Consider the following 25,435-nt stretch of genomic DNA (forward strand, 5'->3'; position numbering starts at 1 on the left):
CTATTTCTCCATAATAACAGTGTTGAGCGCTGCTGCATTCTGTATCCTTACCATGAGTTTTCAAAACATTCCACAATTTTACGTTACGTTTACTCAATCCAATTTTCTGTTCCGTTTGTTTCAGTATACTGAGTTAACGTAACAATAAGTAAGTGCTCAAGTCTCTGTCTACCTCACACGTTCGCAAAAAAGAGAGAGAGCATAAAGCGCCATTTTGTCAATTTAAACATTTAATGTTACGTTATTGACACTATAGTTTTGATACAATCCGCTAGGGGCGCTGATTGGAAATTGTATGGGCAAATACGTAAACAAATACCGAAACTGTCATATTTGTCAAAACATAAAAACTCATGGTAAGGGTACAGGTCTGAGGGGAAGACACTTTCGACTTAGTACTCAAGGGTAACGACGCATCTGTGGCCGATCTAATATACTACTGTAATCCTATCTGGGGTTGGTAATAGATGTCCATGCAGTAGTAAACAAGCATTTTGGTAAATTGATTGCATCCTAATTCCTTACGCACTTTCTAAAACAATATATTCATAGAATACATAGAAATATTTACAATAAAAAAGTTAATTATGTCAATTTATTTATTTATTTTATATCACCCTCTTGTGCAATTTACGAAATGTAGCTTAATCAAGTTTGCCTTCCATCGATGTATAATAAAACATAATATGTATATTAGAGATAATTTCAAAGTAGTTTACATAATTATTATAATTGATTTATTTATGTCTCCGTATAGGATACTCTTCTTTTCTAATTTCATTGTTGGTAACAACTGCTGCTGCTGTCCTAAAGTAATTTAACAACAACAACTCTAAGCTGATCTTTATTCAGATATCTAAAAGGTTTGCCAATGCTACTTTATGGACTCGTCACATTACACGGGACGTCTCTGTAATAAACTTCGATATTCCCGTGAGAGCAGGGCTGGATTTGGCAGGTGCCAGAGGAGGGACTTCCGCCCCGAGGCCCCGCTACAAAACTAAATTTTAAAATTTCAGGTCACAACTTTAATGTTTTTTTCCAGACAGTATTTTTTCACATTATTACCAATAATGCTCGCACTTAAGTAATTACTATTTATTAAAATATTTTTTATTTTTTGGCAAAGATTTTTAAAGACTTGACGGAAAGTTATTGTTCTCTTTATTAGAATAATTAGGGGGCCCTTAACCTTAGTTGCCCGAGGGCCTCTAAAGCTAAACCTCGAAATCCGGCCCTGCGTGGGAGCGCTAGGGGTGTTTGCGTTCCCCGTTCTATCTCCCTTTGTCAACAACAATACGTCTATAAAGGAAATTATTTCTAAAGCTGAAGGAACGGTATTCCTTGCGAATAAAGATTATAATTGTTAATGGCAATTTACGTACCTTGTAGGTACATATTATATTATGTTATTGTAAAAAGTGGAACTTGGGTAAATACGGTAACACCAAGATTTACCAACTCATAATGGTAAAAGTCCAACATAATTTGAGATCATCGTTTTTTCACTTTTATTTATTTATTTTTATTTGGGAAACATACAATACAATATAATAAAATCGTAAATCTTAGACAGATTTAATCCCGGTAAATGTCGAAAAACAAACACGCCTTCACTTTTCGCCGTAAAATCACTACTATAACATAGTACCTGTAGTCTGGCGTAGACTGTATGATTCATGGTCACTAAATTATATGGTCACTATATTATAAAGTAAATATGCAAATGAATTCCTCAACTGTTATTTCCCTCTAACCAGGATACCAAAAGATACTAATTTATGTTATATAGATAGCAGACGAGCATGCAGTCCACCTGATGGTAAGTGGCTACTGCCGCCCATGGACATCTGTAATCAACACCAATTAGGATTAGATATTTCTATTCGAGGTCGGCCCCAGATGCGCCACTACCCGTGAGGACTAAACTGGAACGCCTCGGATAGGTATGCCTTCCTTAAGACACCCTGCAAACCAGAACAGCAGCGCTTGACACTACTGTTATAACGCAGAAATCAGTGAGGCGGTGGTGCCGCCGGAGTCTAACCACAAAGAGTTCTACCACCTTCAAAAGCTACTTGACTGCGACATACACAGGGAATTGTATAGACGATTATTTGCAAACTTCTTTTTGTTTTATTTATATTATTGTAGTAAAATAATTACCATACCGGTTTACACCTTTCACAGAATTGAATGAACACACAAAAACTAAAACAAATTGATGGTAGAAGATAATAAAAATAGAATACTTAATAATATGATGATTCTCGGACTAAAAAAGAAGTAATGCCGGTTTAGCGTCGATGCAAACTAGCGTTTTTTAGAATCGTCGTCCGACAAAGAGGCAAACTATATAAGTACTGAATGAGGCCCCCAGTCTAAAAAGGCGATTTTAATTACGAACTTTTTATCCAGTCAACATATTTTGTACATTACATTGTGTTTATTTAGGTCAAATCTCGTATGTGAAATTAAAAAAATAAAGATGAGGATAATCAAAAACAAATAAGTAAAAAATATGTTGCACGTCAAACTTGGGTAGGGTCAGACGTTACACTCCCGAACTGAGATGGGCCCGGCCGCGGGCAATAGCCATCAGGACCGCGGACGAGTGCTACTAGCCTGGGACGGCTCTAGGGCGCATTGAGGGACACCAAAAACACATACGGGACGGCCAAAAACTCCCGAACGCCAGTGTTTAGTAAAAAGGCTAGGCTGTTAATTGAACGGCGAACTTAAGCTACTTGGCTGCAACATACATATTCTGTAGCGTAACGTCGCCGGACATTGCTGCGCCACTCATGCTAATTTCAAAATCGTTTCAAAAACGTACGTCTAAATAGTAAAATTAGGTAGTTCTTAGTTTCAAGCCTTATTCGAGAATTTAGCAAGGGCCCAGGACAACGTACTGTTAGGCTTGAGTTTCTCTGCCACATCGAGTTATCTACTTTTTGGCATAATTTGTAGCTTTTAAACGATGCAGCAACTAAAACGCGTTATCAATACTGCGACTACACGCAGCAAGTCAAAACGAAATGTAGCATCGCGAACTGCGAATCGTGGGTAAAGTCGTTAGTCTGTCGGTGTTCCTAAGCACAACTGGAATGTGTGAGTCGCTTTAGACGTCACATCCACGTGAATCTGAATCATGGATAGTATGTAATAGTATTTTACCATGCATTTATTAGCTCGCCTTTTATTTATGTAACTATGTATGACGGAATCATTGAATTCGATTTTAACCCACTTAAACGGTCAGAATATTTTTAAATTTTGAACAATTATCAAGAACCGATGGCAATACAGGCTTTTAATAATGCTCTAATCAAGCCTAAGCCACATATCATCATCTATCTATAGCCGTTGGCTCTATATAACCAAATGGAAAAACGCTGTCTTCACTCGCAATCCCATACTAAGATTGCCTGTGTCGTGGGTGCTATGGATGTTTATAATGTTTATAATTATTTATACGAATACAACAACACCCAGATTCAGAACATAAATCATTTCCATATTTGTCTGGCCGGGGATCGAACCAGGACGCCTCAAACCAGTATGGTTAGCGCTCCGTCATGCCATCATCTAAGGCGCTACAGCCACGCGTGGGCCTTGGGCTCGTCCAGAATATTTCTCCAGTCTGGTCTATTCTTGGCCCGCTCTTTCCATTTCGTCACGCCCAGAGTCTTCAGGTCAGTACCCTTACCATGAGTTTTTACGTTTCAACAAATATGACTGTTTTGGATATCTGATATAATCCACTAGGGGCGCTGATTGGAAATAGTATGGGCAAATACGTAAACAAATACCAAAACAGTCATATTTGTCGAAAGGTAAAAACTCATGGTAAGGGTACAGGTCAGGCTCCGTCATACGGGTCGGCAAAATTTGTAAATGGATTGTAATCAAAAACATTCAACGTTTTTGTAGTAATATACCAGACTCAGGGAGGAATATTATAATTTAATTACCAATCGATAATGAAATATTCTGAAATATATGTCAAATTTCAATCAATCTAAAATTGAGCCAACCAGTGTGAAGGGGGCTAATGATATAGAAAGGATACAGGACATTATCAAATCCTGATAAAGTGTTGAAGGTGGTAGAACCCTTTGTGGTTCGACTCCGGCGACACCACCGCCACACCTATTTCTACCTAATAACAACAGTGTTAGATGCTGCTGTGTTCCAGTTTGAAGGGTGTGGTAAGGGAGACAGACTTGACTGAGGCGTTCCAGCTTAGTCCTCAGGGGTAGCGGCGCATCTATGGCCGACCTCAGGTAGGAATATCTAATCTTATCTGGGGTTGATTACAGATGTCCATGGGCGGCAGAAGCCACTTACCATCAGGTGGACTGCATGCTCGTCTATTAGCTACTCCTATATTATAAAAAAAATGTCCTTTCTATGACCATAATATGTATTTAATCTCTTTTATATTCTATCCAATACGCACACTGTTCGCTACCAAAAAATATATTTCAAAAATAACTACGTATGAACCGTAAATGATTCAAATAATCTAGACCTTGAGTTCGCCGACTGGTCTTTAAACCGTTTAAAATTACTCCGCACCATATCATTAAAATGGTTGGATCTATTTAACCACTGAGTAAATAGATGTTATCTGTGCCACTAATTAAGACCCCGCCAATATGTCGACAGTCGACGCTGAAAAATGCGGACTACGAAACGAATAGATACGCCTTTCAAAATTTTAAAATTAAAAATCAAAATATTTCGTACGAAATTTAAATTAACTTTTTTTTAATCCAAAGTGGATATTCCACGCAGAAAAGGGTTCGTTGTATATGTAAATTATATTAAAATGTATCAAATTGTAAATTTCAGAATTTGAAATTTTAATCAAATTATTCATCACAAGCTTTTACCTGCGGGTTTGCTCGCTTTAGCTATCCGTCGGGAATAGTACTTTTTTGATAAAAGGTGCCCTAGTTTTCTGAACCCCTGACAACGTGTGTACAATCATGAAAATCGGATTGTTAGTTAAGGCGTGAAAGCGTTGCAAACATACAAACATATAAACAAACAAACATGTATAATATTAATTAGGATTTAGTTAGGAATTCAATTTTAGTCTAACATAATCGGTGTATCTGTATATCCAAAATGAAACATAAGTAACTTAAAAAAACAGTTTTTATATATTAAAGAGTATATTCTGGCTTTGTATTAAAAAGCAAGTAATATACTTACACTAAATTACCTTTAAGTCGGTCTGGTAGATAGGTCACATAGGCCATATGCAGATGTCTGTCACTTTCAGCAAATATGTGAAGCAATGTTGACCTGTAACAATATATAATTACATAAATACTATAAATATATAAATACTAGAGCCCGTTATCTATATAAATAAAATTGGAGTGTCAGTTTTTAATATTGAAAAAACTGCTTTTACTACGCGCATATGAATATACATACGGTACATACACCAAAATAACATTTTTTTAAATTTTGTCTGTCTCTGTTTGTTCTGGCTAATCTCTGAAATGGATGGACCGATTTTGACGGGACTTTTATCAGCTACCTGATGTAATAAGGAGTAACTTAGGCTACTTATATTTTAGAACTAACTTTTTTTTGTTTATGAGATTATTAGATTTCTTTTTAACGCGGGTGAAACCGCGGGCACAGCTAGTTAATAATAATTTGAAGCTGGTAGAACCGTTGTGGTTCGACTCCGGTGACACCACCGCTACACCTAATTCTGCCCAATAATAGTGCGGTAAAAATCCTACATAACCCGGCGTCACTCCCATGGCGTCGGGTAATGGGTTTTGAAGGTTTCCCCCTCGTCAACAAAAAAAAAGGGAGACATACTTTTCCGAGACGTTCTCGCTTAGTCCTCACGGGGGAGCGGTGTGGCCGACCTCAGGTAGGAATTCTAATCCTATCTGGGGTTGATTACAGATGTTCCTGGGCGACAGTAGCCACTTACCATCAGGTGAACTGCATGCTCGTCTGCTACTCGTATATTATAAAAAATAATCCTACCTATAACCATAGATTAGTAAAGATTACTCACTCCTAACAAGAAAATGACCAGTTTTGAGAATTGAAATAGTTGCGTAAAAAAGGTTTGCCACATCTCTGTGCTAAAATGTCCCTAAAATATTTGAAATAAATATTTATTTATTATGTAAATTACGCAGTATTAGTTATTTATTCGTTAATTTTCTCTAAAAATGTTTTTATTTGTCAAGAATTCAAAAAAAGAGCTTATTAATAAGCCTTTTGTGGCTTTATTCAATTTCAAGGCGGCGAAGTATCTCTACTAATCTATGCCTATAACACAAATACACGAGAATTAATTAAACTAATTGCGGTGTAAAATAATCTAGGCTTAAATTTGTTATTGTTATGGAGAGTAAAGTAAACCGATACGCATATTATCATTAAACTATTAAATATACACGTTACTAAGTATAATAGTAAACTCCGATAAACGAAAGTACAGGTGAAATGTATAGGTAGGTACTTACCAACGTTCATTTATCAGTAAAGTTGGTACAGGTATTCCAACTTCTATTCGATCAATAAATGATGGATGTGAAAGGAAATTTGGGGTACGTAACTACGATTATTTTAAAAATTAAAGCCTGACTGCTTAAACTATAGAGCCTATGGTTTCTGCCATAATTTAGATGAGTATAAAGACACCCACATATGTTAAAATTCGTCAAGCCATTTGGGCTGTGGGGTACGCTAAAGAACAAGCAATACAAACATTATTATGCTCGATAAACATTACCCTCCGCAGTGGAGTAAATGTCGTCATTTCGATCATTTACGATGTGTTGATGGTCATAAAAGGTTATTAAGATGGTTGAACCACTAAGTATAGTGGTGGAGAGGTGGACACTGACTGATATACATATGAGGCAAACATCTAAATCCTCTGGAGTAGTAAATCATCTGTGATCAGCGTCAGGTAGAACCCATGTCACCAATCCCCGATGGTGACCATTCTCGGCCCTACGTAGAGGACTCCGGGATCTCCAAAAAACGCAACGGAGTTCTCTTGACGCGTTGCTCGTCAGGTACCGCATAGGTGAAAATGAAGCTCACCATGCTGTCTAGTGTGTACGATGGTATGCGACCACACATACCGCCGTCCTTCCCAGAGTCACTGGCTGGGCGGTCCGAGCTCCCCAACCTTGTCGCCCGCTACCCCAGAAGCCCCTTTTTAGGACAGGCAGGGGATACCGTAGCCCTATTCTGGTCCCGGAACTACAGGGACTAGACCCCCTATATAGAGTTGGTTACGACCCGCGTGGCGGAGCGGTCACCATACCGGTCTGACGCGCAAAAGGTCCCGGGTTCGATCCCCGGCCAGACAGATATCTAAATGATGAATTTAGATTTTTGTTTCTGGGTCTGGGTGTTTTTGTATTGTCTATGTGTGCGTCCATGGTACCCACGAAACGGGGAATGCTAGTGGGTGTGAGAGTAGGAAGCGGTTAAGCGTTTACACATCTCCATGTGCAACAGTGACTTCTTATCATCAAGTGGACTGCATGCTCGTTACTAATTCTATATTACATCAAATCAAATCAGTTTATTTGTGAATAAGGTAGTTGTTAGTTGTTACACATTTCTGTTACATAGTCGCTTATTCTGCCACTAAGTGGCTTACAAATATACATGTCATCTAAAAACTATTATTATAATTTTAATTCTAACAATTCAATATGACTTGATAACAAATTGGATTACTTATTTTTATCGCTCAAAAAGGATTTTAAACTATAGTTTAATTTATTTTAACAACAATATAAATTTTAACAATAAACAATTTAACACTATTTAAAATAAAATAAAACTAATACAATTAACACTAAAATTTATAAATAAAATAAATGAGCCAAATCGCTGCCCTGTGGAAGTGTACCCAAGATACTAGCAGCATTACCTCGCTGAATTGACAAACTAATTTGTTGGCCGAGGTAAGCTCCAGCTCTTGGGTCACCGGAGGCCTCAATCAGGCGCGAAGACAATTCTTTATAGAAATGCTTCGCTTCTGGTCCCCACGGTCCCATCGTCTCGACTGCGAAAGGCACAAACATGTAACTCTGTGAGATGTTAGCATATTTGCGCCGCTTCACAGCATAGTATAATATACTATAGTATACTATAGTAGCATTTATTACTTAGATATGTTTTTCGTTTATTTTTAAACGCATGGATATCCTTGCACTTTCGAATATCATCTGGTATATTATTATATATATCTGGTTATATAATTAAACCATATCTTTGCTAGCTACAGTTCCACGGAAAAGCTGATCGTTAATAAACTTAAACGGATTATATTTCATATATCATCTGTCAACTGGACGCCATCCGAGTAACATCTGTGACGATATCGTGCGCAGTTTATTAAAGTTTGTGGTGCGATAAGTGAACTAAGATATTCAAAAGTGAATAGAAACATAAAGTTACAGACCGAGGTATATCCTAGTGTGAAACTGTGCTTGTGCTATAATAAACATCACGAAAAACTGTAAAATAACAACTGAGTGCTGTTGAATGAACTCCAAAAGTACCCACATCTACCGTGCAATATTGGCTCCCAAAGTGATCTCATAAAACGCGTAAGCGTATTCAGTCTCTGCGGCACTTACGACCTTTTATCCGTCAGAGTTAGCGGCGCATCGTGTCGGGGCCTTTATTGCAGTGCTAATTGATTAACTTCCACTAGTAACGTAATACCTCGGATAACCGCAGGGCATTTATTGCTGTGCACATTCAATATAATATTTATTGCTTACTACGGAAGTGATCATGTCGTTTGAAAATATTGAATGGGGATGCTGTGCAACGAACAATGAAAATGAAAATTATGTCCAATGTTCTAAGTGTAAGACAGCCTACCATAATCTATGTTTAAATGCAAATAAGAAAAAACATACAGCATTTTTGCAATTTCCCAAGGATTGGCTATGCCCACGCTGTCGGGAATCAACACCTAAAGCTTGTAAAAATGATAACACCCCTATCCGGCACTACCAAAATGTCACGACCCGCCCTGTAAAGAAACCAACATTAACATCGGCTGGGCATCAGGATCCTCCTGTAACACGTGAAGATATGCGGGAAGTTATGGAAGATGTCATAAAGAAGCATATGTTAGATTTTAAGAAGCAATTTGCTAACGAGCTCGCGGCAATAAAAGAGGAAATTGTTCATGTCAATAAAGCTATGGGCCATATGAATGATCAATTTGAAGACATAATGAAGAAATACAACGATAACTGTGTTCTGCTCAAAACCCTACAAGAACGGGAAAGCCAAATGCAATCAAATATATCAAATCTCATGACTCGAATAAACCTTTTGGAGCAACATGCGCGGTGCAAAAACATTGAAATACAATGTGTCCCAGAGAAAAAATCAGAGAACTTATTTGGCATTGTTAAGGAACTCAGTACTGTAATTGGGTTTGATATGCAAAACGACAACATCATCCGCGCCACGAGGACTGCCAAATTAAATCTCGAAAACAAACGCCCGCGTTCCATCATAGTTGAGTTCAGTAACACAAGAGTGCGTGATACCTTCCTAGCTGCAGCCATAAAGTTCAACAGGAGTAAAAACCCCAATGAAAAGCTTAATAGTACCCATGTTGGTCACACTGGACCCAAGACTGCAATATTCGTGATGGAGCATTTATCTGTACAAAACAAATCTCTGCACGCGGCCGCCAGACAAGCAGCGAAAGAAAAAGGATATAAATATGTATGGGTACGAGGTGGACGAATTTTCATGCGTAAGAGTGACGATTCAGGATATATTCTAGTAAGAGACATGAGCACCCTAGCTGAGTTAAAATAGCATAAAAATATAAATATATATATATATAAATATGTTCTGGTGGTGTTAACAACACATAATGGATAGTATTACAATATATTATCAAAATACGCGTGGCTTAAGAACAAAAACGCAATCATTCTACCAAAAATTAGCGATTACTCATTATGATATAATTGTATTGAGCGAGACTTGGTTAAATGTCAGCGTATTAAGCACCGAGCTTTTTGACGACCGTTACGTAGTCTATAGAAGAGATAGGTGTTCTTCTGGGTTTAACAGGACGAAAGAGGGAGGAGGGGTGTTAGTGGCGATTTCTAAGAAAATTTCTTCTAAAAGAATGTTTGACTGGGAAAGTAAATGTGAAGATTTGTGGGTGGTTATAAATGTACCCAATAAGAACTTCAATAAACAAATAGCCATCTGTGCCGTCTACCTCCCTCCTCCAGTTCAGAAACCCTTATTAGAGCATTTCATAGACAACTGTAATTTAATTTTAGACAAATTTGATGGTCATACTTGCTTAATAGGAGATTTCAATTTAGGTAATATCCACTGGGATGTGATTAGTAGTAATAATAAGGCGTCATCACAAAATTCCTCTGTAAATACTATGTTAATAGACTTTAGCTACGTATTTGATCTTAAACAATGTAACTCCATAGCCAATATTAACAAAAGGATTCTAGACCTTGTATTCTCAGACGTACCAAACTGTAGTGTTTTACAATCAACGAATGCCCTTTCTTTAATCGATCCTCAACATCCACCGTTAGAAATTGAAATTATGTTAAAAAAGGACTACAGTCTTACAAATAATTCGGAAAATCTCATATATAATTATTACAAAACAGATTTTGATGCTATTAATAAAATTCTGAACAATACGAATTGGAATAAATTATTCTCTGAATGCAAAGACGTTAATGAAATGATTAACATATTTTATAGAGTACTTAAAGACTTAATTAAAAAATATACACCACTTCTCAAACGAAGGAATGGAAAGTATCCTCCATGGTTTGGGCAATCTCTCGTTAAGTTACTACGAGAAAAAGAAAAATTACGTGTCAGGTTTAAAAAATATAAAAATCCAATGGATGAAATTGAATTTAAATTAATAAGCAAAAGATGTGAAAAGTTAGCAGAGAATCAGTACAATAATTATATACAAGTAGCCGAACAAAGAATATGTGACAACCCCAAATACTTTTGGTCTTTTATTAAATCAACAAGTAATTAATTTAAAAAATCAAAAACCCGACTGCACCAAAAAGGCTGAAGTAGAATTTGCAAAAGCAGTGAAATAGGCATTTCATTATTTTTATCCAGAAAGCCAAATACAAAGTTTCATAGTAGGTGTCTGCTTCAAAAACAAAAAATGTTCAAACAATATTATTCTATTTTATTTTATCCTCGTAGTGTTCATTTAAGCTATATAAAGAACCTATGTGTAAAATTCCAGCACGCTTAAGTTCAGCGGTTTCCCTTTGCGTTATCTCTGGCACATAAACTCTCTCATTTAGTCAGACAGTCATCTCGATGTGTATATACGAGTATATATGTACTAGCTGACCCGGCAAACGTTGTGTTGCCATATAAATAAAAAAATGTTAAGGATGAACAACCCTTATCACTTAGGTGTAAAAAAAATAGATAGTGGCCGATTCTCAGACCTACTGAATATGTATATAAAATTTGGTGAAAATCGGTGAAGCCGTTTCGGAGGAGTACGGTAACTAACACGAGAATTTTATTTATAAGATATATTATATAATGTATGTGTAATCTCCTCTTAATTTCCTTTATTTTGACACCCTACTCGATAGGTTTGGTTAACTTTTTTAAAACGTTCGCGAAAAAATTCACCATTTACGGTCTTTAAAATATATAACTTCAGTAAATCAAAGTTTCGGTCATTATTTTACCTCGTTAGAGGTAGCATTTCATTATTTTTATCCAACAAGCCTGATACAAAATGTCATAGTGTTTGCTTCAAAATTGACGATAGTTCAAATGAACTTTTAACCCTTATTTTACCCTCTACGGGGTTGATTTTTCGGAGGGAGATAAACAAGTGCGTCCTTGTTCCTATCCAGAAAGCCAAATATAAAATTTTATAGTAGTTGCTTCAAAATTAAAGGATTTCAAAAAAACTGTTTTCCCCTATTTTACCCTCTCAAGGGTAGAATTTCCAAAAGGCCTTTTTTAGTACTTATTCAAGCTATATAGAGAACCTGTGTGCAAAATTTCAGAACTGTAAAGTCCTTGGTTTAGGCTGTACGTTGATTTCTGAAAAATGAAAAAGTCATTTAATTAGTCAGTCAGTCAGTCACCTTACTGTTTTATATATATACAAATATGTTTTTATAATCTCCGTTTAATTTCCTTTCATTTGATACCCTACTCGATAGGTTTGGTTAACTTTTTTTTTTAAATGTGTTACTATTTCGCGCCAAAAATCCGCCATTTTGATTTTTTTTTACTAACACCTATCTAAGGACACTCGGGTCATTGAGACAAATATAATGACACTTTAACTGTTGAAATTCATCCAGCCGTTTGTTAGATCGGATCAAATAAAGAAAGACAAACATACAAGATACGCGCGAAAAACATAACCCTTCCTTGGCAGTCGGGTAAAAAGAAGTGAAAATAATTCTTATCCAAGTATGATGACGGATGGAGTGAATGAAAAAACAGATGGAAATGAAATTTGTAACTTATTTGCAGAGTCATTTTCAAAAATATATACGTCAGACTCTATTAATAAGAATATGATTAATCCAACATCTAATTATTTAAATGTCATAGCACAGAATAGCTCTAGTATTGGGGTATTAGAAATATCTCGCGAATTATTATTGAAAAAACTAAAGACTGTCGATACATCGAAAGGTGCGGGTCACGATGGTATACCACCAGTATTCATTAGAAATTGTGCAAATCAGTTAGCAACACCCTTGTATCATATATTCCAAAATTCTATTACCTCCGGAACTTTTCCAAATGAGTGGAAGATAGCAAAAATAGTCCCAGTCTATAAATCTGGCGATAGAAATTCTGTAAAAAATTATAGGCCAATTTCAATTCTATCGACAATGGCTAAAATTTTTGAATCACTTGTATGCCCATCTATCCAAAGTCACTTTCAGCAATATGTTACAGATCATCAACATGGATTTGTTAAAGCTCGATCCACAAGCACAAACTTAGTTTCTTTTGTGGAAAGTCTTGCTGAAAGCATTGATAAACAGGAAGAAGTAGATGTCATTTACACTGACTTTAGCAAGGCTTTCGACAGTGTACCACACTTATTGCTTATTGATAAACTCAAAACCTATGGTTTTACAGGAAATTTAATTGATTGGATAAGATCTTATTTAACAAATCGCTCATTCTTTGTGGTAGTAAATGGATACAACTCTAAATCACATAAAATAATATCGGGGATTCCTCAGGGTTCACATCTGGGACCAATTCTCTTCAACATATTTGTAAACGATATGCCCAACTGCTTCCTTTCATCTGTCCCATTCTTGTTTGCTGATGATCTTAAAGTTATTCGGAAAGTTAAATCGCAGTTAGACGTCTCTATGCTCCAACAAGACCTGGATAGGTTGTGTCAATGGTGTTGCGTTAATGGCATGAATCTAAATATAGATAAATGTTTTTTTATAAAATTCACAAAAAAATACAATACTGTTGATTCAAAATATTATATTCAAGGAACGCGTTTACAAGAGGAAATTAGTATTAGAGACTTGGGGGTTACATTAGATAAAAAGTTAACATTTTTGCCTCATATAGATAATATAATCAAACGTGCATCCAATATGCTGGGGTTCGTCATAAGAAACAGTAAAATCTTAAAAAAACCAGAGACTAGAATCCTTTTGTATAATACTTTAGTACGAAGTGTCTTGGAGTATTGTCCTGTAGTTTGGAGGCCTCATTATGCGGCTCATATTCTTAGAATTGAACGCGTCCAGAAAAGGTTCTTATGGCATTTATCACACTCTGCTAATATTTCAAAAAGAATGCGCACATACTCTGAAAAACTTGAACACTTTAATATGTCTTCTTTGAATAAGCGAAGAATACTTCTGGACTTGACATTCCTTTACAAAATTCATAATAACGTTATAGATTGTCCACAACTACTTAGCAACTTTAAATTTAGAATACCCCGAACCGCCCCGCGCCATCCAACTTCACTTTTTGTTCCGCCGCTAAGATTAACAGTATTAGGTAGCAATTCTCCAATACCTCGTTTAAGTAAAACCTTTAATGATTGGTCCATTGATGGACAAATTGATTTATTCTCACTCAAGCTTCACCAGTTTCGACATCATTTGCTCAAGAAAATCCCAAATTAAATTCCACCATTACTATTAAAATCAGAATTACCCTACATTAATATAGTTATTAAATTAGTAAAACATTGTTTTAAGTCAAGCGCCTCTGTTACTTAGGTATTATGTTCATTGCATGCAGTGTTTACCTATAAGTGATTGTGCATTTAGCTATATTATAGGTTATGTTGTAAGAAGTTATTGTAAAAATGTAACAATTGTTGGTAAACCAAATAAATAAATAAATAAATATAAAACACGTACGTAAGACTGTTGTTATTGCTAACTGTCCAAACGCGATAGCAAACTTTAAACCAAGCTCGAATAACAAATAAATCTTTATTATAAAACGTGCTATGTCCCGCAGTTTCACCCACGTAATATGTCAAAGTATAAAAAATACAATTCTGTAGCTTTTACGTGTTTTAATTTTTATTTGCGCGGCACCTTTATTATTTTTCTAAAATAAAAGTATCACCCTCATATTTTATTTTAAATAAAAGTATCAGCTGAATGTGAAAGAAAACCCCGTCGAAATGGGACCTGTTTTGGAGATTAGCCAGAACAAACAGACAAACAGACATGTTGAAAATAAAATATTTGTATACATTTCAGCTTTCGTATATGTGAGTCTGCAAAATTCAAAATATCTGCACTGCATGAAATTACCTCTGCTACCCAAGGACATATGTAATCATCTTCAGATAAGATTAGATTCCTACCTGGAGTTGGCCACAGATTCGCCGCTACCCCCTGAGGACTAAGCTGGTATGCCTCGTAAAAGTACCACACCATTCTAACCAGAACAGCAGCTCTTAATATTGCTATTATTAAGCAGAAATAGGTGTGGCGGTGATGTTGCCGAAGTTGAACCACAAAAGCTTTTACCTTGAAAACTTTGTATAAATAAATGATGTATTTCAACAAACTAGAAAACTTCCCCAGTGTAACAGATATATTTGAGGACGACGGATATATTTGACACCGTTGAAGTTTCCGGCAAACTTGGAAGCCGTCTCAATAAATAAACTTTACTTTAACTTATTGCTGTCATAGAGATGTGACAAGTGTAAAAAACGATTTAATAATACTCGATTTCCAGAAACTTGGCGGCGAATAAACGTCGACACGAAATTTTCTTGGTTCTAGCAAGACGCAGCAGGAAGATCGTGGGCAGAACGTTGCCAATCACTCATTTAATTCATCGTTTTTTATACAAAATCGATCGAGTTATTATTACACCAAAATAATCGATTACTATAAGAATCGATTATTTTTTTACATCCCTACTGTGAGATGTTTTCTTTGCAACTTGATCGTAACTACAAAATTTTCAAGTTTCGCTACAAATACTAAGTATTAATTTGCTCGCGCTAAGAATCACACTTATGTATATGTTACAGACAAAGTAATCAAATAGCTATTATACATAATGACTGGTTATTATGTACAATAACTAATTTGCCCAGAGAATGTGATAAATTAATCACTTTATCCGGCTGTTGTGTATAATAGCAGGGAAAAATTAGCCAAAGCAATAAATATGTTTAGTAAAAGCACGAAATACGGTAAATCTTAAGAGTAACTGAAATTATTAATGATGAATTATGTTATACTAGTTATTGCCCGCGGCTTCGCCCGCGTTTAAAAGAAAATAATTTAACATACTAACATACATAAATCTGAAAATTCGTACCTTCAACTTTGCTTTAGCAACTATGCATTTAATCAAGTGATGATCTTTAGATCATCATAGTTTACGATTCAATCCTTACTAATATCGATTATATCGATGTTTTGGGTCCAAAAGATCGATTCACCGATTAATCGATCTTAGATCGCCATCCCTAGTTCCGTGGATTTCCGGGATAAAAACTATCCTATGTCCTTTCTCGGGTCTCAGACTATCTTTGTACAAAATTTCATTAAAATCGGTTCAGTGGTTTGGGCGTGAAGAAGAGGCAACCAGACAGACAGACAGACAGAGGTACTTTCGGATTTATAATGTTAGTAAGGATCAACGTCATCTTGGTTTTTTTATTACAGTAACTATTAATCATATAGTCTAGGTCCGAATTATCGTGAATCGGACCCACCTGTTCGCAGGGCGCTGCCGCGCCCTGCTTGTTTCATCATTAACCCATTATTGTCCCACTGCTGGGCACGGGTCTCCTCTCAGAAGAGAAGGATTAGGCCATAGTTCACTGCGCTGACCAAGTGCGTGTTGATAGACTTCACATACATTTGAGGTTTTTTTTATTAATCTCTGATGTATGCAGGTGTCCTCACGATGTTTTCCTTCACCATTTTGCAAGTGATAATTAATTTCTAATACGCACATAATCTTTGAAAAATCAGACGTGCGTGCCTGGGATTTGAACCTCGGACCTCTCAATCTAGAGGCCGCGTTTCTTAACTGTATATCCCATCTATTTTCAATCATGTTCTGATACAGTCCACTAGGGGCGCTGGGGCGCAAATACGTAAACAAATACAAAACAGTATTTTTTTTAAACGTAAAAACTCATACTAAGGGTACAGAGTTAAAATATTCAAATTTAATTCCCCGGGTAATAATTCGGAGCTGGTAATACATTTTTATTTAATATTAAGGTCATAAAAGGGCCACAGCAAACGAAGGCCAAATTGCTTTAGTAAGCGTGGAGAAAACCCTTTTAATTATTTACTGGCCTGGTACTGTTTGTTGGTACCTCATTCATCTTATTTTTTTGGGTAAATAAATAATTAATTCTGCTCGCTAGTAACAGCAAGCAGAAATAATTTTGAACGTGGTAGAACCCTTTGTGGTTCGACTCCAGTGGCCACCGCCTATTTCTGCCTCATAACAGCAGGGTTAAGCGCTGCTGTGTTCTGGTTTGAAGGGTGTGGTAAGGGTGATATACTTATCCGAGGCGATCCAAGTTCTCAGGGGTAGCGGTGCATCTGTGGCCGACCTCAGGTAGGAATATCCAATCTTATCTGGGGTTGATTACAGATGTCCATAGGTGGCAGTAGCCAATTACCATCAGATAGACAGCACGCTCGTCTACTAATCCTATATCATCCCTTGAGGAGTAATCTGGAACACCTCAGAAAAGTATGTCTCTCTTACCACACCCTTCAAACCATAACACCACAACAACTGAACACTAAAAAAAGATTATAATTATTCACGCTAAATATAGATTTATTTCAAATAAAACCAACGAGAGGCTGTTTATAGATGCGTAAAAGCCTCTTACCGACTCCATATAGAGTAAAGCACCCCATCCCGACTCTATGTAGAGTAAAGATAAACCATTCAACACGATGTATTGTATTTGCGGAACAAGCGATCAAACTCTAATTATAGAGTTGATGCATTGTTATGAGGGTCTATATAGAGTACGTTATACATGTAACTAGTACATGTACAGCCAGCTCCAAAAGTAGATGAACATATTAAGGTTAAAAAATACCAATACACCCAAGCCTTCATAACAGTAGCTGAACACAAGTAGCACAATAATTAGATGAACGTCGTAAAGTTTCAAAAATAGATGAACACTATAGTGTTAAAAGTAGCTGAACGGTGACATATTAACTATTTTGCAGATACGGTGCTCAGGTACTTTTGATACGTTAGTGTTCATTTATTTTCGATGCTTTACCATGTTCATCTAATTATGATGCTAGTGGTGTTCAGCTATTTATGTAGGTTTTTTTGAAATCTTCATCTGCTCATCTACTTCTGAAGCTGACTGTACATTTTGTAATATACGGAAGTTTCATAAAGGATTGTATCAGTATCCTGCGATCTCAAATTATTACAAAGGAGGCATTATGTAGAGTGTTCGTTGAAACAACCAAGTAGAATATTTCAAGTTTAGTATACGAGTATAGTCGGCGCCAAACTGCTAGTCCGCTCTGAAGTTGTTGCGGGAAGGTGTAGTACAATTTGCTATGGCGACGCGATTCATTTCTATATTCAGAGCGGACTAGCAGTTTTACGCGGACTATACCTTATATTATAATAGTTGAAACTTGGTCTCTCAATTATGGAGGTCGGAGGTTAAGCTTCCAAACACTAACTTCTCATTTTTTAAAGTTTCGGGCGTATTAAATATCATCATCAAGATAGCCAAGACTCCCAGAGTCTCTCAGAATGAGAACGTTTAGATAAGCTGCACTGGGCCAGCGTGGTTATAGTCCACCACGCTGACCCAGTGCAGATTGGCAAACATCTTAGAAAACTAAGGCACAGCTCAACTTACAGAAGTTTCCTTACATTTCACCGGTAAAGCACCTTATAATAAATTTCTAATACGCACACAACTTCGCCCATTTGATTTTGTAAGAGGCGAAATTCTTGTCACGATGCCATCATGGCATAGTAACAGAGAAAAATACTTCTCTAAGTAAATTACTATCAACAAACATATTTTTCTTGGTGCTATCATGGTTATCTACACTGCAATCTATTGATAAAATATATATCTATATCAATAATCTATATCTATATCTATATCACTGAAAACCAGTCGCCGGAGTCTGTTATTTCTCACAGGCATCGGCAGAGACTGAGTGCGACCATTTTTGCTGCTATACTGTATCGTTTACGTCACGTGTTATTTTATTTGTTATTATTTTTATTGTATCCCTTCCATTGTAATTATTTTCTTTTGTATGTTGTAACTTGTATAGCATGTAAAATAAATGGTTTCTTTCTTTCTTTCTTTCTTTCTTTGATATGTGTTATGGGCGGCTGAATGGCCTATAAGTGTAAGTGACATTCGCAATAAATCAACCTGTTCGCAATGCGGCGTTTGATTTAAGACATGCCCAAGCTTGGGAACCCACACAATTGTACGAAGGTTTAATGGACATACTTTTCCGATTGTTGCTTTGTGCTCGGGTAGCTCGCAACTGTGGCCGACCTCTGGTAGGAACCTTATTTTGGGTAAATTACAGATGTCCATAGGCGGCAGTAGCCAATAATAATATAGAAGCAGCCAGGCAGTAATAATAATAATTATTGGTGGTAGAACCCTTTGTGGTTCACTCCAGTGACACCGCCGTCACACTTATTTTTGCCTGATAAGAGCAGTGTTAAGCGCTGGTGTGTACTGGTTTGAAGGGTGTGGGAAGGGAGACATACTTTTCCGTGCGATTCCAGCTTTACCCCACAGTCGACCTAAGGTAGGAAAATTATCTTATCTGGGATTGATTACAGATCTCCATGGTCGAATAATACTATTAATATAGAAGCAGCAAACGTGCATACAGTCTACCTGATGGTAAGTGGTTACTGTACTGCCGCCCGTGGACTTGTAATCAACCCGATAAGGTCGTCCACAATAGGTTACTACCCCTGAGGACTATATTAGTACACTTTGGATATATAGGGCTGCCTTACTCACCCCCTTCAAACCAGAACCCAGAAAACAACAGCGCTGTAAATTTGAGGTTTTAGGCAGTAAACCGTGTGGCACACGCCTCTAAAGTCGAACCACAAAGGGTTCTACCATCGAATATAATAGATATAACATAATCTTTATACTACATCCATAGATAAGTATAGATATCTCACCGCCTTGTAATTGAAGGAAGCCATTAAATTACTTAAACGGCTGACGATTCTGTCAGCCATAACTTACGCAGAACAAGGCCGACATGCGCAGTTAATTGGCGCAAAAACACGAAATCGAACAAAACGTGCGGATAAATATCGTTTCATTCGTAAATTATCTAAAAATTACATTTTTTTAAATATTTTTCAAACACTTAAATAGATGACAGTGACAATTTAAATTGCCTAAACTGGTTTAACTTTCTTGTTAAAAGTGAGTAATCTTTACTAATCTATGACTACATCTAGGTTTTTATTGACATACATTTAACGCCTTCGAGCGATATCCTTGTAATATTCCACACACACCACGTCGTTTGTAACATATCATAGCATTATCATATCGTATTGTAGAAGGGAATTCTTGTTATCTATGATATGGCGTGCACGGTGCATTCTAAAGTATCACAAAGCTCAAAAGCGTAAGTTATTGCAATAGAAATGTGATATTGCGTTGAAGAGATTCCTTTTTATCCGACTGAAGAGGGTAATGTATTTCAGCTGTTGTAACACAGTCTCTTACGGATATGTGTTAACAAAATTATCAATAATTATAAAGATTAAAGAAAATATAGCAGTGATAGCCTAGTGGTTAAGAAACTCGGCCTCTCGATCGAGGGGTCCGAGGTTCAAATCCCAGGCTCCTCTGAATTTTTCAAAAGTTATGTGCGTATTAGAAATTGATTATCACTTGGTAAACAGTGAAGGAAAACATCGTGAGGAAACCTGTATACCTGAGATATTTATAAAAAACAATCTCAAAGTTATGTGAAGTCTACCAATACGCACTTGGCCAGCGCGGTGGCCTATGGCCTAATCCTCCTCATTCTGAGAGGAGACCCGTGCCCAGCAGTGGGACAGTAAAGGGTTGTTAATGATGATGATGATGAAAGAAAACATTGTGAGCAATCCTACACATCTGGAGTTCTTGAAAAAGTGTGTGAGGTGTACGAATTTACGCTTGGCTAATGCAGTGGACTAATCAAATGAAATCAAATCAAATCAAAAATATTTTAATAGCAATGCATCTATAGCCGCCCTCCGATGGAAATCTGGTCTTGTCTGGGATTGATTGCAGATATCCATGGGAGGCAGTAGCTAATTACCAGATAAACTGCATGCCCGTCTGCTACTTCTTAGATAAAAATATATTATTAAGGTATTCGCATGGACGCGCACTGTATAATACATTATTTATTACTCTATCACCGCCCATGGATTTCACACTATATAATTTAGACGGATAGTTTAAAAGTTATCACGATATGTGAAGGTGGTAGAACCCTTTGTGGTTCGACTCCGGCGGCACCACCGCCGGAGTTTCACCTATTTCTACCTAATGACAACAGTGTTAAGCGTGTTCTGGTTTGAAGGGTGTGGTAAGGGAGACATACTTTTCCAAGGCGTTCCAGCTTAGTCCTCAGGAGTAGCGACGCCGACCTCTAATCCTATAGGCAGTAGCCACTTACCATCAGGTGGACTCTATGCTCGTCTGCTACTCCTATATTATAAAAAAAAATGACTTGACCGGAGCGATATTAAAACACGTGAACATGGCAACCATGTGAACGTCAGTGGCTATCAGTTGAAGGTACATAATTTCGGGTACATGGGTAGGTATATCATGTTTATCACTGTAGTCCCGGGACTAAAATAGGGCTACGCTATCGCCTGCGTGTCGTAAGAGGCGACTAAAAGGGGACTTCCGGGGTTTCAGGCGGCAAGAGTCCAACTGTCCAGCTGTCCAGCAAGCGTTCTCCAATGTTGAGGACGGCCACCGGGGTATAGTGTGGTAAAAAATCCACATAACCTGGCGTCGCTCTCACGTCGTCGGGTATCTGTTGAAGGTTTCCTCGTAAACAAAAAAAAGGTATGTCATGTTATATTGTTTAACGCGGGTGAAACCACGCGCACAGCTAGATATAAAGGTATCATTTTAACCCGTACTTAACATTTGACAGAGAGCTACATCGTTAGCGCTCGTTAACCCGGTCTTGCCATTCGATATCAAATACCCTTTGAAGTTTCACTGACTTAGACCGTAATGTATCTTCTTTAGACTTAATTGAGTAACGTCAGCTAAGAATATTAGGTGTTTAGTGAATTAGGGTTTATGCTGTTTAATTACAATTATCATAAAATATGCGCCCGATATTTATAATCGATCTATCTAATTTTTGTCTAACGAAGATTAATATATTCAAATTAATAATAAATTATGAATATTCAAATTCAATTAAAATACAAAGTCTACCGCGAGCTTTTTAATTTCGACAGAGGAACCCTAAATATCTTGTGGGTAAAATTTAGTCTATATTCCCTTTAAGTCGTCTACTGAACAACAAGGCTGTTGTTAAAGGTATCATTTTAACCCGTACTTAACAAATTTGACAGAGAGCTACATCGTTAGCGCTCGTTAACCCGGTCTTGCTATTCGGTATCAAATACCCTCCTTTGAAATTTCTTCGATGGCGGACCGTAATGTACGTACTTTACACTTAATTAAGTAACGTCAGCTCAAAATATTAGGTGTTTATTGAAATAGGGTTTATGCTGTTTAATTACACTTATTTATTATATATGCACTTTTTATTAATAATCAATCTTTGCAATTTTTGTCTACCAAAGATAATTTTAACCTACTAGATTTTTTTAAATAACGATCTTTCAAGGTCAAAACATTTTTGAGTTTTAAAGATAGACAATTCGTACGTTCGAATTGTCGAATTTGTGGAATCTTTGAATTGTTGATTGATTGAATATAAATATCGAGCAATAATATACAAAGTCTAACGTGAGCTTTTTTCGTTTAGAAGCAGGAATTCTAAATTTCGCCTGGGTGAAATATAGTCTTTGTTCCCTTGAGAGTTGTCTATTGGACAAAAGCCCTGTAAGAATGGGTTTAAACCACAAGAAGATTAACCCGAAGATATTATTTATGTATACAATACAGACAGTAGACATGCTCTATTTGCTCTAGACTATACATTCAAGATGGTATCCCACGATCAAGCAAGACTTATTGTGTAATCTCACAAAAAGTATTTAATATATTGATAATAATATTTCTAGCGAATGTATGGGTAAATTGTGAGGGCTACATTTCTTCCTTTTTCAATTAATTATTTATACGCAGTCGTAGTTTTCTTATATCATAATTCGTCGTCAGCCCATTACATTCTCACTGCTGGGCTCGGGATTAGCCCATAGTCCACCCTGCTGGCCAAATGTGAATTGGTATATTTCACACACCCTTATTTTTTATTTTTATTTTCTCAGACGTGCTAATTTCCTTATAATATGTTTAATCGCTTAAACAAATGACAATAAATTTCTACTGCGCATGAACATTGAAAAGTCAAAAATGTATTCCTGGGATTTGAATCTTGTCTTTTGGAATATTCCGAGTTTCTAACGACTAGGCTATCATTAGTTTAGCATTTATTTTTAAGCAATTATATTTTTGTTTGCATAATAATTATGGTAACTGAACCTTACTTGTCTGGCACGTTGTAATCCACTGACGAATCCAAGTACAGAAACTTGGCGATGAAGAGCCTCTCTTCCTGAACAGTGAACACCGTCTCCGCCAACGCCAAGGTGTCGTTGACCTGTTGGACAAACAGTATTTGTTATCACCACATCAATCATGGTTCTTAAAAGAAATCATATCTTTCTCCTTCCATCATTCGAAATTTTTGAAGGTAGACAGTAATAGAAGGTAACACCCTTTGTTGTTCGACTCCGGAGGCACCACCGCTCCACCACCACACTTCTTTCTGGAGACAAACTTTGCCAAAAATTCAACGTTGTCATCAGGGGTAGCTATGCATCTGTAGTCGACCTCATGTAGAAATCCAGAATTGAATTTGGATTAGGGGCCAAATTTAGTGTCATAGTCATACTAGTCTCTTAATTTTTTCTCATACTAACTTACTAATAAGTAACAGAAAAACAAACAAATGTCCTGTAAGCTTTTCTACATGAAAACTAATTAATAGCAAAAATTACAGAAGTAAAAAGCAGTGATAGCCTAGTGGTTAAGAAACGCGCCTCTCGATCGACACGGGTCCGAGGTTCAAATCTCAGGAACGCAACTCTGATTTTCAAATTTATGTGCGTATTAGAATTTAATGAGCACTTGCTTAAACGGTGAAGGAAAACATCGTAAGGAAACCTGCATACCTGAAAGATTTATAAAAAAAAATCTTAATGGTATGAAAAGTCTTCCAATCCGCACTTGGCCACCGCGGTAAACTATGGCCTAATCCTTCTCGTTCTGAGAGGAGACCCGTGCCCAGCAGTGGGACAGTAATGGGTTCATGATGATGATGATGATGATGATTACAGAAATACAGTACAAAAGACTGAATTTCTATACCGTTTGCTATCTATTTATCTGTGTTTTCTTATAGGGCGGGGGTCTTCTTATAGTAACTAACTCCTTCCCTTCCCCAAGAAACAATGCGACATAAAATTCTATGCTCTACGAATAAGATATCTTCGTGTTACGTTAGCATTTTCCAAAGCCAAAATGTTCTTACCAAGAACAGTCTAGACGGTTCAAACGAACTCAATATAAACAATACGGTTCCCTACATCGGCAAGATGCTTCATTGACTTTCGAGAGATACTTATCTCCTGTCTGAAGCAAGTCGTTATTGAGTTCTCGATTGTGATAAGTGTCAAAGAGAAAAGAAACTCCTTACGAAAATGAACAACCGATGGAAGATTCTTATGTGACGATAACGACACGGCAGAGATATTATAAGCACTGTCAGTTTTCTTTTATAATATGGAAGTAGCAGACGAGCGTGTAGTCAACCTGAAGGTAAGTGGCTACTGTCGTCCATGGACATCTGTATTCAAGCCCAGATAGGATTAGATATTCCTACCTGAGGTCGGCCACAGATGCGTGGGCAGAAATTGGTGTGACAACTAGATCGAAGGGAGATCTATCTGTGATAAATTTTAGAATATTGCCGACGATATAAACGTCAAAAAATATTGCATCAGTAGAACGATAAAACAAAAGCTTTTTGCTACTCAAAAATGAATTTATCTAGCGAACAGTTCTCTGACGCTATCCGGATGGTTTTGAAAGAAATGTATTAGCAAAGCGTGCAATTTGGTATTGATATTATATTTGTTATTCATACCAAATATCTTTTGGTACGAAAAGTACATACATCGTGCATCGTCGTTTTATTTATAAATGCCGTTGCCGTGCCGTGCCGTTGTCGCCAATGTAGAAGCGCTCAATATCTCTACGACTTTGAAATATTTTAACAACATCAAAAGATCTCGTTACGCTGCCTTTTTTGAGTTTCAAAAACATAGAAATCTAATTCTAAAGTAAATTTAGAAGTTTTAATGAATTGCTTGTTTACGTTTTACGTTTTACAATTGATAATAAAATATTAAGCCAAAACTTTAATCTGGGTGTATCAATAATATGTGACTGTTACCCGACTGCGAAGGAAAAAGTTTTTTGATCATGTACAACGTACATGTATTATGTATGTATCTCTCATTCCTTAGCATACCCTTCTTTTTTTGTTGTCGAGGGGGAAACCTTCAAAAGGTACCCGACGCCATGGGAGTGACGCCGGGTTATGTGGGATTTTTA

At 36.8% G+C, this 25,435-nt stretch overlaps 1 protein-coding gene across 4 annotated transcripts in view; it reads right to left on the reverse strand.

The window, feature by feature from the left end:
• LOC140757607 (uncharacterized) overlaps positions 1–25,435 on the reverse strand; it is a 142,868-nt gene that overhangs the window by 83,155 nt on the left and 34,278 nt on the right. For all 4 annotated transcript variants that reach the window (XM_073093442.1, XM_073093443.1, XM_073093441.1 and 1 more), the window contains exons 2-3: positions 23,305–23,417; positions 5,224–5,316 (exon numbers count right to left, since the gene is read on the reverse strand). In XM_073093442.1, the coding sequence (XP_072949543.1) occupies positions 5,224–5,316; positions 23,305–23,417 (206 nt within the window). The remainder of the gene's footprint in view (positions 1–5,223; positions 5,317–23,304; positions 23,418–25,435) is intronic.

Source organism: Epargyreus clarus, unplaced genomic scaffold (assembly GCF_041222505.1).
Source record: "Epargyreus clarus isolate Ecla_fem2 unplaced genomic scaffold, WU_Ecla_fem_2.2 ptg000004l, whole genome shotgun sequence".
Lineage (NCBI taxonomy): Eukaryota > Metazoa > Arthropoda > Insecta > Lepidoptera > Hesperiidae > Epargyreus > Epargyreus clarus.